Below are 16,160 nucleotides of genomic sequence, written 5' to 3'. Positions count from 1 at the left end.
TCACTCCTCCTCCACAGTTCAATGTTCACCTTCTTCTGCCAGACCATTGCTCTTTAAAACTCCAACGCCTCCTCAGCTGTCCCAAAATAATGTTCTCAGCCATTATAAGTCACTCAGAGATGGGCCGGGTACAACATCCAAAACTTTACCCCCTTCTTAAAGAGGGCAGCCTTCACCCGATTGAACCTGGCTCTCCTCTTCACTAGGTCTGCACCCAGGTCCTGGTACACCCGGAGCTTATTGCCTCCCCCCGGCGCATCTCCTCGTCTGCCTTGCATTTTGTGACACACCATTTGTGGGGGGGGTGGGAGAATCGCGGGGGGTTCCAGGGCGGCGTGGCGTGATTCGCCCAGCCCTCCCGCGATTCTCCCCCCCGGCGTGGGGAGCGGAGAATCGCGGCCATGATGTATGGGTTATTGCACATGCAAACCTATGTTTTGCCTTCTTCATGGTACTACAAATTAATGCATTAACATATCTAATCATTACGCCACATATTACATCATTTTTATGTCTAATTTAAAAAATACACATTACCTAAATTATTCATGTGGACTCCATTTTGTCAACAAAATATTTAAACACAGCAGGACTCTCATCTCACATTGATTCCATTATAATACGTTTCTGCTTCTTTCATGTTCACAGGGAAACGGCTTGTTAGTGGAAGTTCAGACAAAACTGCCCGTGTATGGGATCTGTCCACTGCAATTTGTCTGCATGTACTGGATAGCCATACAGATGCTGTAACAAGTGTTTGCATTAAGGTAGATTTTTTTTCCATCCAGCTAGCAACAAGAATTGTTAATCAAACACAAAAAGTAATTGTGTACTTTAATTCCTTCCAAAGTTTCATCCATTTTTGTTTGCATTTGCTGCTAAATTATCAAATTGATTATTGCAGTTCTAGATGAGAAGAAATGTCCTTCAATTAAACAATTGCCCCATCAAACATAATTCCCTAGTTATTCCCTGGTCCATCCCTGTCTCTGGCAACTGCATGAGGCTAAATGAGACTGTTTGCAACCTTAAGCAGAATTTTCTGAACGCTACCAGTAGGTTTGAGGCAAGGGTGCCCACAAAATTCCCCATATGGCCTTCCCACCGCCCTCTGGACCTGTCTGCAATTTTACAGAGGGAGCTTGAGGCCTCGGGTAACCCACTCAGTCTTGGCTCAATTGAGGCACTTGAGTTGCCAATTAATGGCCTCTTAGGAACTGCTTCCTACCCAGATGCAATCTTGAGGCTGGCTGGAGGAGTTCAGGGGTGAGTGGGGAAGCCTGGTAGGTCCTTGGACAGGAAGAGGCGGCTGTCTCCATCAAAGGCCCTCTTTCCATACTGAGACAATGTCTGATTCCGTGGGTTTTCCCACCTTCCCTGGCCACTCTATCAACACCCCATCCTTCTCCTCCCACACATCCTGGGTGCCACCTCCCTGCTCACTGTAAGACCTCCTGCACTTACCTGGTCCTGGAATTTAGAATCTGGGGATTGCTTGTAGTTCTGATCTTGGCCACTGTTGACGCTGCTTAGACGACAGAGGTGTTGGCTAATCAGATTGGTCAGCAGCTCTCAGAGATAGGACTTCCATCTAGGTGAGGCACGGAGGACCCACTTCCAACCAATTAACACTCTTTGGATCATTAAATGGCTGCAAGACGACCAAAATTGGTGGAGATGTGTCCCCCGCAGGATCTTTGTGTGGCGGGGTGGAAAACCATGCCATCCAAAAAATTCTGACCTTGGTGTCATATTTTACTCACAATGAGCTTCTGCCCACATATTTACACCATCACTGAGACTGGCATTTTTCACTTCTGCAGCATCACCCGACTTGATGCCCCTGTTTCAGCTCATCTGCTGCTGAAATCTTCATCCATGACTTTGTTGCCTAAAGATGATTATTCCAATGCATTCCCATCTGCCTCGCACGTCCTACTGTAAACATGAGGTCATCCAAAACACTGCTGCCCATGTTCTTATTCATACCAAGTCCCGTTCACCTTTCAGACCATTGTTTGCTGAGCTACATCAGTGGGTCCCAGTCAAGCAACTGCTTAATTTGAACATTCTCATCCTTGTTTTCACATCCCACCATGCTGTTCCCCACCTGTCACAGAATCCTGACAGTGCAGAAGGAGGTCCATTGAGTCTGAACTGATCCTTCAAATGAGCTCTCTACCCATTTACACTCTCCCGTCCACCCCACCCTATCCCCGTAACCCCATAAACTAATCTGCATATCCCTGGACATTATGGGGCAATTTAGTATGGTCAATCTGCACATCTTTGCACTGTGGGAGGAAACTGGAGAACCCAGAGGAAACTCATGAAGACACGGGGAGAACGTACAAACTCCACACAGCAATCACCCAAGGCCAGAATTGAACTCGGGCCCCTGGCAGGAGTGCTAACCACTGTGCCACTGTGCTGCCCTAACTCTATAATCACTTTGAACCTCAACCTTCGGAGGCAGTGGTGCTAATCCAATTTTGGCCTCTTAAACATCCTTATTTTTTTAAATTATAAATTTAGAGTACCCAATAATTTTTTTCCAATTAAGGGGCAATTTAGCATGGCCAATCCACCTATCCTGCACATCTTCTGGGTTGTGGGGGTGAAACCCACGCAGACATGGGGAGAATCAGCAAACTCCTCACAGACAGTGACCCAGGGATGAACATCCTTAATTTTAATTGTTCTACTATTGGTGACCAAGCCGTCAGTTGCCCTCAATTTGGGCTATAAAAGCTCTGGGATTTCCTTCCTAAACCTCCCCATCCTCTACTTCTCTTTGCTCTTTTAAAAAAAACTTAGAGTACCCAATTCATTTTTTCCAATTAAGGGGCAATTTAGCGTGGCCAATCCAGCAGGCTTGCACATTTTTGGGTTGTGAGGGAGAAACCCATGCAAATACGGGGAGAATGTGCAAACTCCACACAGACAGTGACTCAGAGCCGGGATTGAACTGGGGACCTCGGCGCAGTGCTAACCCACTGCGCCACCGTGCTGCCCTCTCTTTCCTCTTTTAACGTGCTTCTTAAAACCTACTTCAAGCTGGGTTTAATGCAGATCATTGCGGCAGGAAATACGGCAGTCAGGCCCACTTAATCACAGGAGAGGCTGCACATCAGTCTCCTAGCAGTGGGAAAACCTGCCATTAAGTTAGAAATGGGAAGGACCCATGGGGGAAACTCCGGTGGAGGCAAATTACTTTGTAAAGATGCATGGACTGGGGGAGAATTGAATTAAGTTGTTGGTTACACCTGAGTGATGGTTTTTTGATTTTTTTTGCTATATCTTTTTCTTTTTTTTTTTGATTTTTGATTCTATGTTTTACTGTATTGTTGGAAATATTTGTGGGTTCGAGATTGCGTGTGGGTATATGATTTGCCTTCTGAGAATGTTTGATATGATCCATTGTGTGTTCAACTTTAATTTGTCCCGGCAGCACGGTGGTGCAGTGAGTTAGTCCTGCTGCCTCACAGTGCCAAGGTCCCAGGTTCGATCCTGGCTCTGGGTTACTGTCTGTGTAGAGTTTGCACATTCTCCCCGTGTTTGCGTGGGTTTCGCCCCCACAACCCAAAGATGTGCAGGGTAGGTGGATTGGCCACACTAAATTGCCCCTTAATTGGAAAAAATGAATTGGGTACAAAAAAAACTTTAATTTGTCCCCAGGTGAGGGTCACCCCGCTAGCAGTTATGCTAGTTAATGGGAGTGAAGTTGGGGAGAGTGCTGCAGCTGGTTACCTGCAGAGGAGGGGTGTTTTTTGTTTCTTTTGTTCGTTAAGGTAATGGGTCTAGGTTAGTTGGGTTTTCTTTGTTTGGGGGGGGTGGGGGGGGCAGTGGGTTTTTTTTGGAGTTGGGTGGTGTTATAAGCTGCATGGGACTTGTCCAGCTGGGGATGATTGTTCCATTGTGCTGATTTGACTGTGAGTTAACCAGCACTAGTATAACAGGTCAGCTTCTGGAGCAACTGATAGAAAGGAGTGAGGATCCTCAGGTGTGTAACTGGGTCCTGTGTAAATACTTCTGTCATGGTTCCCAAGTTTTAGGTACCTGGAAATATGGGTGGCTCATGTATGCGTCTTGTTACACAAGTTGAACCCGGCCTGTCTGCTGGGGAGGGTGATCTTGCAGAGGGATCGACAGTCGGGGGTTGGCATTACTGGATGGCAAACATTGAGAAAGTGTGGGGTATTTTTAAAATAAATTTAGAGTGCCCAATTTGTTTTTCCAATTAAGTGGCAATTTAGCGTGGCCAATCAACCTACCCTGCACATCTTTGGGTTGTGGGGGCAAAATCCACACAGACACGGGGAGAATGTGCAAACTCCACACGGACAGTGATCCAGGGCCGGGATTTAACCCGGGACCTCGGCGCTGTGAGGCAGCAGTGCTAACCACTGTGCCACCGTGCTGCCCAAGCCCGGGTTGTGGAGATATTTTTATAAAGGTTGTATAAATTTGTTTGACTATTCTGTATGTTATAATTGAATTTTTTTCTGAATAAAATAAAAAATGTTTTTTTTAAAAAGCGTATATGATGCACCAATGTTTGACTCTGAATGGTGTAATTATGAATAATGTAAAAGCTAAAGTAAATATCTCTGATTTTCAGAATGAAGTCATTGTAACAGGTTGTGCTGACAGCTTGATTCGAATTTTCCAAACAGAAACTGGTATTTGTCTGCGAGCGTTGATGGGTCACAACTCAGGAATTGATCATCTCTGTTTCGATGGAACACAGGTGGTCAGTGCCAGCTCGGATAGGTAAAACACAAATTCTACAGGTAGCATATTCATTTTTGAAGTGATAATTCAATAATTGAATATTTTTAATAAAGATCTGTTAATAATTGATGTGAAGATAAAAATAATATTATTTAAGGACTGAATTTTTCAGATGGTGGGGTTTTTGAAGCATTGGTGGAGAATACATCCCAGCTGATACCCTCTACCCCACAGCCACTTAAAGCTCCAAAGAGTATTAATTAGCTGGAGACAGGACATCCACTCCTCACTCAAGTCCTGCCTTAGAGAGCTACCAGAAAATCTGATTGGCCAGCAGATCTGTGGTCACAGCAGCAGCTGGTGCAAGCAATAGTTATTGCTGCAGCTACAGTAGACGATCCCTAAAGAGGAGCTGATGGAAGTTGGACCAAGTAAGTCCAAGATATCACTGGGGCCTGGCAGTAGCGGCAGGTTGGGGGGAGGTACTTAAATGGCCATTAATTGGCTACTCAAGGGCCTTCAGGATGGGTAGGCCGCCCAACTCCTCCATCCCCCTGTTAAAGTGGGAGATGGGCCCGGTTGGCAGCAAATAGGCTGCATGCTGTATTTTATGAGCTCCCTGTCTTCAAACCGACCAGTGAGGGACTGTAAAGTTCTGCCTTTTTTTCTTTAATGCCTGAGGCTACAGGCTGCTCCCAGACTATCAATGAAATTACTCTCCACTGACTACAGTACAATGTTGGCATTTAGAGAATGCCTCTGGCTCACTAAACTTTAATTGTTTCATCTTCCTCAGTAGAAAGGTGCTTGACATCTTCTTGATAAGATGGTATAATGGGGATCAAACCTGCTGTGTCACAATTCAGACACAGACCCACAACCTGTCACTCCATGGCACGGAACATTGGGACTTGAACATTGTCTTGACCTTTGTTGAGAAACTCCATTGAAATTGGTATGAATTTTTGGAATCTGCAGAGTAAAGTAGAAATGTAGAAGTTGCTGTCATCAAGTCTATACTACACCAGAGAGTGCTCTGTAGAGGTTCCCATATACTGTGGGCAGAATTTTCCCATCACTCCCGCGGCGAGCGGTATGTGTGGCCTGATGAAGACAAGAGAGGCAATGTAGAAGGAGGGCTGTGTGGAGTGATACCACATTGTTTACTGGAAGGGTGTACGCATAGATTACACATGCGGTGGGAACCTCGCAGGTGATGGACTGGGGGTGGGGTTGTTGAATCGGAGAAGACTTCTTTGTGAGGCTGCTAGCCTTTTGCCTCTGAGAGGCTTTATTGAACTGGGCTTAAGATGTCCACCTCCAGAGATAGTCTCATGGCATAATCACAGGACTATGGAAAGCCAGATATGTCAATCAGACTGGTTACATTTCAAAACCAAAACATCCCCTTTTTCATATTAAACAAAAGATACAAACATCCCCATTTTCCTAGTAAACAACAAACATATTTACATGCATGATCCTGTATGACTGTGGGTTACCCACTGTTCTCGTGTAGTAACAACTGTTTGTTCTATTGGTCAGACTTTGCACATGCATTGCACACATAGGACGGAATTCACCCAACCAGCCCGCGCGGGTTTGGTGGCGGGTGTAGTGAATTTGGCATGAGCCAAAAAGTCGGAAGCCTGTACCAGGTAGTGAGGGAACCAACAAGAGGGAAAAAGCTATTGACCTCTTCCTCATCATTCTACCTGTCACAGATTCATCTGTCCATGACGGTTGTAGTAGCGAGTGATCACAGCACAGTCCTTGTGGGGACTAAGTTCTGCCTTTATACGGAAAATACCTTCCAGTCTATTGTGTAGCACTACTGGCATGCTAAATGGGATAGATATAAAAACTGGGCATCCAGGAGGTGTTGTGGATCATCAGCAGCAGCAGATTGTAACCTCATAGCCTGGCACATCTCCCACTCTACCATTACCGTCTTGTGGGGATAAACCCCGGTTCACTGATGAGTGCAGGAGGGCATGCCAGGAGCAACACCAGGCAAACCTAAAAATAAGGTGTCAATCTTGTGGAGCTACTACATGCCAAATAACAGAAGCAGTATGAGGTAGGCAGAGCTAAGCCATCTCACAAAGATCTGATTTAAGCTCTGCAGTCCTGCCACATCCAGGCATGAATGGTAGTGGCCAATTAAACAACTAACAGGAGGAGGAGGCTCCACAAATATCCTCATCACTGGTGGGGGAAGCCTAGGACATCAGTGTAAAAAGCAAAGCTGAAGCATTTACAACCATCCAGAATAGCCAGAAGTGCCAACTGGATGATCCATTTTGGTCTCCTCCTGAAGTCCCAAGCATCATAGAAGCCAGTCTTCAGGCAATTTGATTCACTCCATATGATATCAGAAAAGCTGAAGGCACTGGATACTGCAAAGGTTATGGGCCCTGACAACATTCCAGCAATATTAATGAAGACTTGTGCTCCAGAACGTGAAATGCTACTAGCCAAACTGTTCCAGTACAGCTACAACACTGGCATCTACCCGGCGATGTAGAAAATTTAAAAGTATGTCCTGTCCACAAAAGCAGGACAACTCAAACTCTGTCAATTACCACCCCATCAGTCAGTCAATTACTGTCTCAATCATCAGCAAAGTGATGGAAGGGTTGTCTACAGCAGTGGTTCCCAAAGGGTGTTCCACGGCACACTGGGACACTGCACAAGCCCCCCAATGTGTGCCGCGAAACATGATTCAAAATTTATATAGATAAACTAAAACTAACCTTCATCTTCAGCTCCGTGGTCAGCACCTCCAAGTCCTGATGAAGTTAGGGCATGCCCAGCAATCGGGGGCATTATATTTCATCTGCCAAGCTTTTGCCCGCTCACTTAAACTGTCTATATCCCCCTGTAAACGCTTAGTGTCATCCTTAGCACTTGCCTTTGTGTCATGTGTCTTGAGACTTGGAGATGCCAACGACCAAGTTAGCCTGCTCAAAGGGTTCAAAAACCCCTGGGAGAAGCAGAGGGAAGAGGGAGAGGTCGTAAAAACAGGGAGAAGTAAAAATATTGAAGTTCCCAATAAGTGACGAAGACAGAGATATGAAACAGGGACCAATAAAACAAAGAAAATGAGAAATAAGGTCCAATTAAAGAAAGGGCTGCAAAGGGCAGACTTCAGGTGAAGTAGGCTTAGGAGAATCCCTAGGGGCAGCATGGTAGCATGGTGGTTAGCATAAATGCTTCACAGCTCCAGGGTCCCAGGTTCGATTCCCAGCTGGGTCACTGTCTGTGTGGAGTCTGCACATCCTCCCCCTGTGTGCGTGGGTTTCCTCCGGGTGCTCCGGTTTCCTCCCACAGTCCAAAGATGTGCGGGTTAGGTGGATTGGCCATGCTAAATTGCCCGTAGTGTCCTACAAAAAGTAAGGTTAAGGGGGGGGTTGTTGGGTTACGGGTATAGGGTGGATACGTGGTTTGAGTAGGGTGATCATGGCTCGGCACAACATTGAGGGCTGAGGGGCCTGTTCTGTGCTGTACTGTTCTATGTTCTATGTTCTAGTAGTTGAAGAGATCCCAAAAGTAGCCCCAAAGATCCAAGAAGGCAACTGAAAGTTGGTAACTCCATGATGTGGGGCATTGGGGTAAAGGTACACCTTTGGAGCAGTAATGTTCTGCTTGGCACAGCCAAAGAGATGAAATGGTGCTTTTAAGCTGTTGCTTGAGAGCATTTATTGTGTAGTGTGGTGTGTTTGACCACAGTTTTCCATGGATAAGTTCTTGAACAAAAGTGAAGAATCTCTGATTCAAATTTGACCGAAAGAACAGAACCTCAGGAAGAAAAGCGAGGTTCAGTATAGAGACAGCTACTTGACCTTTGAATATTTGTGGACTGGTGATGCCTCCTGCCCTGTCACAGAATGCCTAATTTGCAGGGAGAAGCCATCAAATGCTGCAATGCTACCAAGTAAGTTGAAGCAACATTTCAATGCGAAACACTATTCATTCTCCAGCAAAGATATGTGAGAGAACAAAACATAAAGCAACAGCAACATATGATGGAGTGTGTGTAGCTTTCAGGTAATGCACAGGAGGCAAGTTACCTGGTGGCTGAGCTCATAGTGAAATCTAAGAACCTACACACCATTGCTGAAACTCTAATTCTGCCAGGATGTGAGAGTATTGTTGGGAGCTGAGGCTGCCAAAGTAATCGACAATAGTACAATCAAATGACTGTCATTACAATGGATCTAGAAATATTGAACTTCTAAGACACGTGGGGCTGGATTCTCCGTTCCTACGGCTAAGTGCTGGCTTGAACAGAGAATCCATGGGAAATTTACGTCAAAACAATGGGCGCGACCCCCTCACTAATTCTGGTACTGGTGAGGGGCTAGCATCTGCACCAACAGGAAAATGGCTGGGTCCCAGACAGCGCATGCACACGGCTGATGACCTGCAGCGGTCGCGTCGTACAGCATGGCACCGGCCGTGCGTGGACCCAACCACCATCTGTGACCTGACAGCCCACCCCCTGGCCACCCCCCACCAGCCCTCGCAGAAGCCTCCCCGGCCAGAGGCACGGATCCTGACCGAGCGTGGCGATGTGGGACACTATCCGCAGCCACCACGCAGGGTTCACGATTTGTGTGACCACACGTGGTCTGCTCCTTTGGGAACTCGGCCCATCGGGGGCGGAGCATTGCGAGTGGGCCGGCCGATGAGGCGCCAATGTCATTGCGACTGCAGGTGGCGTGCGTCACAATGATGCCATATCAGAGGGGGCGAAGCATGGCTGCCCAGTGTCAAACTTGCGCCGGCCCCGATTTCAGCATTGGAGCCTATTCTCTGCCCGAACACAATTTCAGTGTCAGGCAACGGAGAATCTCGCCCGTGTTGTTTTAAAAAGGACATACAAGCCAAGGTTGGCTGAGAATGTAAATTCTGAGAATCTAATTCCACTTCTAAGTCTACTGTGCTAGTGTATGCTGTGAAGGTCACAGCTGAAGAACATCCACTCAACACCCCTGCGCTTGCTGGTCAAAGAAAACTCTCTCTCTGATTGCTGGAAACAGGTCGCAAGTCAGCAAAGCCACAGTCGAAAATAAAACAGGACAACTGCTTTCAGCCTACCTGAAGAATCATGAATGTCCAAACCAATTGCCAGAGTCAGAGCTACCGGAATCACCCAACTTAATGACTGCAACATTTCACCATCTACTCAAGAACAAGTCAGAAACTGATACGTTTATCTTCTTAACTTTTTTCTTGAACTCACTTATCATTTTTAATCTGTGTGTATGTGTATGTTCCATTTGATTATTTTTCTTCTTGATATTATTACGGTTTGTCAAAAGAATGCCATATGAGTTAACAGCAGTATTAGACCAAGCAGTGAAAATATTGAATTATGTGAAGTCACGTTCTTACTATTTTGTGGAAAGAGATGGGAGATGAGTAGCAGGGTTTACTCATGCACACAGAAGAGCAATGGCTGTCTTGTGGAAAGGTCCGCTTTTGTATTTTTGAGCTCCATAATGCACTAAAAGAGTTTTTGGCTTTGCATGAATTGCCACACAAGGATTTAATATGTGACGATTCTTGGTGTGCTAAGCTTGCATATCTTTCAGATATATTCAGCTATCCAAATGATCTGAATGTTAAAATACAGGAGAGAATTAAGAACATTCTGACTGGCACAGATAAACATCAAGGCTTCAGAACAAAGACTGATCTTTGGCAGGAAAAAACTGGCAAGTGGATTGATTGACATGTTCAAGCTGGCATCAACCAATCCTGCTGGTAAAACCGTACTCAAACTCATCTCCACACATCTTAAAACACGTCAAGAGAACTTTGAATGCTACTTACCCTCCAGATGTCTGAATGCTACTTCCCCCTCCACAAGTATGGAAGAATTTGACTGGGTACATGATCCATTTAGTTCACTTTCTTTTGACTCATCAAAGACATTGTCATTATAAGAACAAGAGGAATTTGCAGAGCTCAGGATGGATCAAACGCTGAAAAATGAAGTTTGCAGTCACGCTTATGGCACATTTTTGGTTACTTGTGGGAAAAAAATATTAAACTATTTCAGATTGCGTTGTATAAATACTATTAACGATCCCACAACCTACCTGTGCAAGTTGATGTTCTCAACACTGACTTATATAAAAAAACAAAAGGAGGCAGAGCCTGTCAGTGAGCAAGACCTATGAGTTATGCTGTCATCAGTTCCTTCATGGATCAAGAGACTCTTCTATAGACACGGGCCCAGGTGTCACATTAATAATAATAATCTTTATTATTGTCACAAGTAGGCTTAAATTAACACTGCAGTGAAGTTACTGTGAAAATTCCCTAGTTGCCATATTCCGGCGCCTGTTAGGGTACACGGAGGGAGAATTCAGAATTAACGCTATAGCTAAGATGCTGCTCACAGTATTTCCTTCATTTGTGAACTTTCACATTGAGAAATTCAGACTTAAAAATCTGAAAACAATTGAAATCTTTAATGTGAAACAATTTTTAAATTGTGTACATTTTCAATTAAAAATATGGGCTGGAATTCTCCGTTTGTTGCAATTCACTTTTCCATCCGGCAGCTCACCCTCACCAGCGGGTTTCCTGGCAACATGGGGTGGTTGCAATGGGAAATCCCATTGACAAGAGGTGGGCTGATAGAATCCCGCTGCCAGCAATGGCGCGCCTCCAAGAAACACGCAGCTGGGAAACAGGTGAATTCCGCCATTGTATTTGACATGCTACTGGTGATTGGCTACGCTAAATTGCCCCTTAATTGGGAAAAATGAATTGGGTACTCTAAATTTATTAAATAAATAAATACTAAGAGCAGGCCAGAAGCTAGGAATTCTGCACCGAGTAACTCACCTCCTGACTCCCCAAAGCCTGTCCACTATCCACAAGGCAAAAGTCAGAAGTGTGGGACTTCAGGTGGCGGCCATGGTGTGAGTGGTCGTGCATTTGGCAGCTCCCACTCGAGGCTGTTTTTTTGGACTTGTTCCCCGCTTGTAGGGTGGATATTTTGTAGAAAAGCAGTGTAGGACTGGCTAGAGAAAAGTTTGACTCCGCTGATGGGGCTGGCGGATGGATCCACGGACCCGAAGTAGGTCGAGCAGTTGGAGCAAGGGACATTTCGTCCAGCACAGGTCAAGATGGCGGAAGGTAAAGGGTCTGCCCTGCCTGTCCAATGGTCGACGGAACAATTGGTGGACTTTTTTAGTGAAAAGTTTAGCCAACAGAGGAGGAAGGCCCAGGAGGACCTAACAAAGGCAGTAGCGCCGTTAAAAACAGGAATTGGATCTGCACGACCTTTGCAGCCTCAGAGCCTGGTGTGTTTCTAACATGCAGGTGCACTGACCCCACGTTCAGTGTCACTAAGCATAAATATCAAAGAACCCGCCTCCCGACCTTTACTTTCTGCTCTCTGCAACAGCCGGTAAACAGTCATGGAAATGCGAACTGTTAACTCCATGAATTATGAACAGTTTCTCGATATGTTTGGGAATGTGATTGAGAAATGTCCCCTCATTGCAGCTGCAGTTTGGACAGGTCGCCCCTTTTCCAGTTTGAGCGCCTTGGAGAAAAACATTGGGGATTTTATAGATTCCCTGCCTCGGTCAGGGAAAGAGGGAATCCTGCGGTGCCACCCCGACCTGGCTGGGAGAGAGCTACTCAGAGGAACACTGTCACCCGATTCCCAGGGAGAGCAGAGCCAAGCCGGCTTAACCAGCCTCACTCAAGCTCAGAGATCCCAGCTCAGTGAATTAAATGCTTCTTACAAGAGCAGATTTAATTTCCCGTTCGTGATCTGTGTCCGGATGAATGACAGGGAAACCATAATCCAACAGCTCCGCAGCAGGATCAGCAACAGCCCGGAGCAGGAGCTCCAGATCGGTATCCAGGAGGTTAAAAAAATCTGCCACCTGCGCCTTTTGGACATCTCCAGCCAAATATTCCAAGCCACCAAGCTTTAATAAGAAGGACAAGGGCAGCACGGTGGCGCAGTGGTTAGCACTGCTGCCTCACGGCGCTGAGGTCTCAGGTTCAATCCCAGCCCTGGGTCACTGTCCGTGTGGAGTTTGCACATTCTCCCCGTGTTTGGGTGGTTTTCGCCCCCACAACCTAAAGATGTGCAGGGTAGGTGGATTGGCCACGCTAAATTGCCCCTTAATTGGGAAAAATGAATTGGGTACTCTAAATTTAATTTTTAGAACAGGAAGGCCTGTCAGAGACGTTCAAAATATCAAGAGAGAACAAATGATGTGGAGAAGCGGCGCGTAATTCTCTAAACGAAATGTGCAAACCTCGAGTAGAATGGAGAATATAACATCGCAAATTGAAGGTATCGCTTTAAGTGGCTAATAACTGCAGCAAAATTAGAACTACAAAAAAAACGGGAATTGATCGGGTGTAGCAGAGTCTGGAGTCCCAGGGCCAGGCCATTCGGAAGGTGGAGGAGACGGTGGGAGAGCACAAGGTGCAGCTCGCCTCGTTGGTGGCCGAGATCGGAATGATGCGGAAGGTGGAGGGTTTGGAGAACCGCTCCCAGAGGCAGAACGTAAGAATCGTGGGGATGCCTGAAGGCATCGAGGGAGTGGATGCTGGCAGGTATGTGGCCAAGATGTTGGAGAAGGTGATGGGAAGGGGACCTTTGACCGGCCCCTGGAGGTCGACCGAGCGCATAGGGCGCTGATGAAGTCGCAGGCGAATGAGCCACCGAGGGCGATGGTGGTGGATCTTCACCGGTTCCTGGACAAGGAGAATATATTGAGATGGACAAGTCAGATGAGAAGGTGCACCTGGGAGGGAGCGAGCTTCAGGTGTACCAGGACTTGGGCACGGATCTGGCGAAGAGCAGAGCCGGGTTTAATCGAATGAAGGCTGCCTTCTTTAAAAAGAGGGTGAGGGTTTGGATGTTGTATTCGACTCGCCTCTGGGTGACTTTTAATAGCCGATAACATTATTTTGGTACACCAGAGAAGACGATGGAGTTCTTAAGAGACTGACAGGGGAAGGAGGACATTAAACTGTGGAGGTGTGAGGAGATGAGTGTTTCTTCGGTCCGTTTTTTCTTGTATCTTTCTTTTTGTTAGTCGTTGGCGTACTTTTCTCCTTCGAGATCTTTTGTCGCATTTGAGGTTGAGTGAACATTTTTTTTTCTTGTTTTATTGTTGCTCGGGAGGTGTGCGAGCGGGGAGGAGGGGGGGGGAGGTGAACCAGCAGGGGGTGGGAGGCCTAGGCCCTTTGGGAAGGGGCTGTCAGGCTAGCTAGGTGGGCCAGTTAATGGGAGCGCAGTGGGGGGTGATCAGGTGGCTAGTGTAGAAGAGGGAGATGGGGTAGTTGTTTTGTTTATGGGAAGAGGGAGGGGGTTGCTGGCAAAGGTGCTGTTGCTGTAGCGTAACATGAGAGGGAGTGGTGACAGTGGACATCTGAGGGTGGGCCTGGAGGGTCGTGTGGCATGAGTCGGGGCTGGCCTAAGAATGGTTATGGTTCATCGGCAGGGGAGGGGAGCAGGGTGCCCCCAACCAGTTTGGTCACATGGACGTGAGAGGGCTGAATGGGCCAGTTAAACTGTTGCGTGTTTTTTGGGCATCTGAGGAGCTTGAAGGCAGACGTGGTCTTTTTACAAGAAACCCTTGAGGATCGGGGATCAGACAAGGCTAAGGAAAGGGTGGGTTGGGCAAGTCATCCATTTGGGATAAGGCTAGGGGATTTTCACAGTAACTTCTTTGCAGTGTTAATGTAAGCTTATTTGGGACAATAATAAAGATTATTATTATTTCATGAAGGCATGGGGTTGGCGGTGCTGGTAAATAAACAGGTGGTGTTCAAGGTTGGGAATATAGTAGGTGATTCGGGGGAAGGTTCGTGATGGTGAGTGGGAAGCTAGAGGAGATGCCTGTGGTCCTGGTAAATGTTCATCCCCAAATTGAGATGATGTGGAGTTTATGAGGCGGGTGTTGGGGAAGATTCCGGACCTGGACTTGCACCGACTGATTATGGGGGGCTGGGGGTGGAGGGGGGGGGGGACTTTAACACAGTCACTGATCCAATGTTGGATCAGTCGTGCCCGAGGTCGGGGAGACTGTCGGTGGTTGCGAAGGAGCTGGAGCGTCGGGGGGGGGGGGGGGGGGGTAGACCCATGGAGGTTTGGGAGGCCGAGGGTGACAAATTTTTTGTACTTCTCCCATGTGCATATGGTGTACTCTTGGATTGATTTTTTTTGTGGTGGGTAAGACGTTATTTGCGGGGATGGTCGACTTGGTGTATTCAGCGATTGTGGTGTCAGACCATGCGCCACATTGGGTTGACTTGCAAGTGGATGGGGGGGGGGGGGGGGCAGCACTTGCACGGAGGCTGGACGTAGGATTGCTGGCGGATGAGGAGGTAAGTGAGCGGGTGAGGGCCGCCATTCAGGGGTATGTGGAACTCGATGATACAGGGGGGGTGTCAGCCGCCACATTGTGGGAGGCACTCAAGGCAGTGATTGGGGTTGGGGGGTGGGAGGGGGCTTATATCGATCCGGGTGCATAGGGAGAAGGAGGAGTGAACAGAGATGGCAAGGCTGGTAGATGAGATTTTACGGGTGGACAGGAGGTATTCGGTGGCCCCAGGGTCAGGATTGTTGAAGCAGAGGCAGAAGCTTCAGATGGAATTCGGGCTGATGTCCACGAGAAAGTAGTAGGGCAGTTGCGGAGGGCCAGAGGGGCAATGTAGGAGTATGGGGAGAAGACGAGTAGGATGTTGGCCCACCAGCTCAGGAAGCTGGAGGTGGTGAGGGAGATTGGAAGGGTGAAGGTAGGGTGGAGTGGTACTGGACCCGGTGGAGGTAAATGGGGTATTTGAGGAGTTTTGGGGAATCATGGACACTTTTGTGGAATTTGGCCGGTTCTCTGGGTATAAGTTAAACATGGGGAAGAATGTGGGCTTTCCAATCCAGGCAAGGGGGCAGAGAGGAGGTTGGGTGAGTTGCCATTTAAGGTAGTGGGGGTGAGCTTCAGGTATCTGGGCATCCAGGTGGCATGGGGATCGGAGCAATTACATAAACTGAGTTTGACCTGGTTGGTGGAGCAAATGAAGGGGTATTTTAAGAAGTGGGTGTACTCCCTTTGTCATTGGCATGGCGGCTGTGGCCCAGGAAGATGACGGCACTCCCGAGGTTTTTATTTGTGTTTCAAAACCTTCCTATTTTTATTTCAAAGGCCTTTTTGAGGAAGATCAATGAATTTACCTTGGGGTTTGTGTGGCCGGGAAAAGCTCCTCAGGGGAAGAAGGTGCTGTTGGAGCAGAGGTGTGGGGGTGTGGGGGAGAGGGGGCGGGCTGGCCTTGCCAAATTTCATGAACTATTACTGGGCAACAAATATAGCCATGGTAAGGAAGTGGGTAGTGGGGGAGGGATTGGTATGGGAGCAGATGGAGGCAGCCTCGTG

General features: G+C 47.3%; 2 protein-coding genes across 7 annotated transcripts in view; both read left to right on the top strand.

Moving 5' to 3' along the window:
• The window catches only part of LOC119954595 (F-box/WD repeat-containing protein 7-like), a 233,011-nt gene that overhangs the window by 171,549 nt on the left and 45,302 nt on the right, over nt 1-16,160 (top strand). For 5 of the 6 annotated variants that reach the window (XR_005458278.1, XM_038779919.1, XM_038779917.1 and 2 more), the window contains exons 5-6: nt 649-767; nt 4,622-4,773. Coding sequence is in view for 5 of the 6 variants with exons in the window: in XM_038779919.1 (XP_038635847.1) it covers nt 649-767; nt 4,622-4,773 (271 nt within the window). In the remaining variant the exon portion in view is untranslated. The remainder of the gene's footprint in view (nt 1-648; nt 768-4,621; nt 4,774-16,160) is intronic. The other variant, XM_038779924.1, reaches the window with a different exon arrangement.
• On the top strand, nt 11,883-12,756 carry LOC119954636 (2-oxo-4-hydroxy-4-carboxy-5-ureidoimidazoline decarboxylase-like). The gene has a single exon (XM_038779985.1). It carries the CDS (start codon nt 12,177-12,179, stop codon nt 12,702-12,704), a length of 528 nt encoding a protein of 175 aa, XP_038635913.1. The 5' UTR covers nt 11,883-12,176; the 3' UTR covers nt 12,705-12,756.

Source organism: Scyliorhinus canicula, chromosome 2 (genome assembly GCF_902713615.1).
Source record: "Scyliorhinus canicula chromosome 2, sScyCan1.1, whole genome shotgun sequence".
Lineage (NCBI taxonomy): Eukaryota > Metazoa > Chordata > Chondrichthyes > Carcharhiniformes > Scyliorhinidae > Scyliorhinus > Scyliorhinus canicula.
Note: the sequence above shows the minus strand (reverse complement) of the source record. Positions and strands in the feature narration are given on the sequence as shown.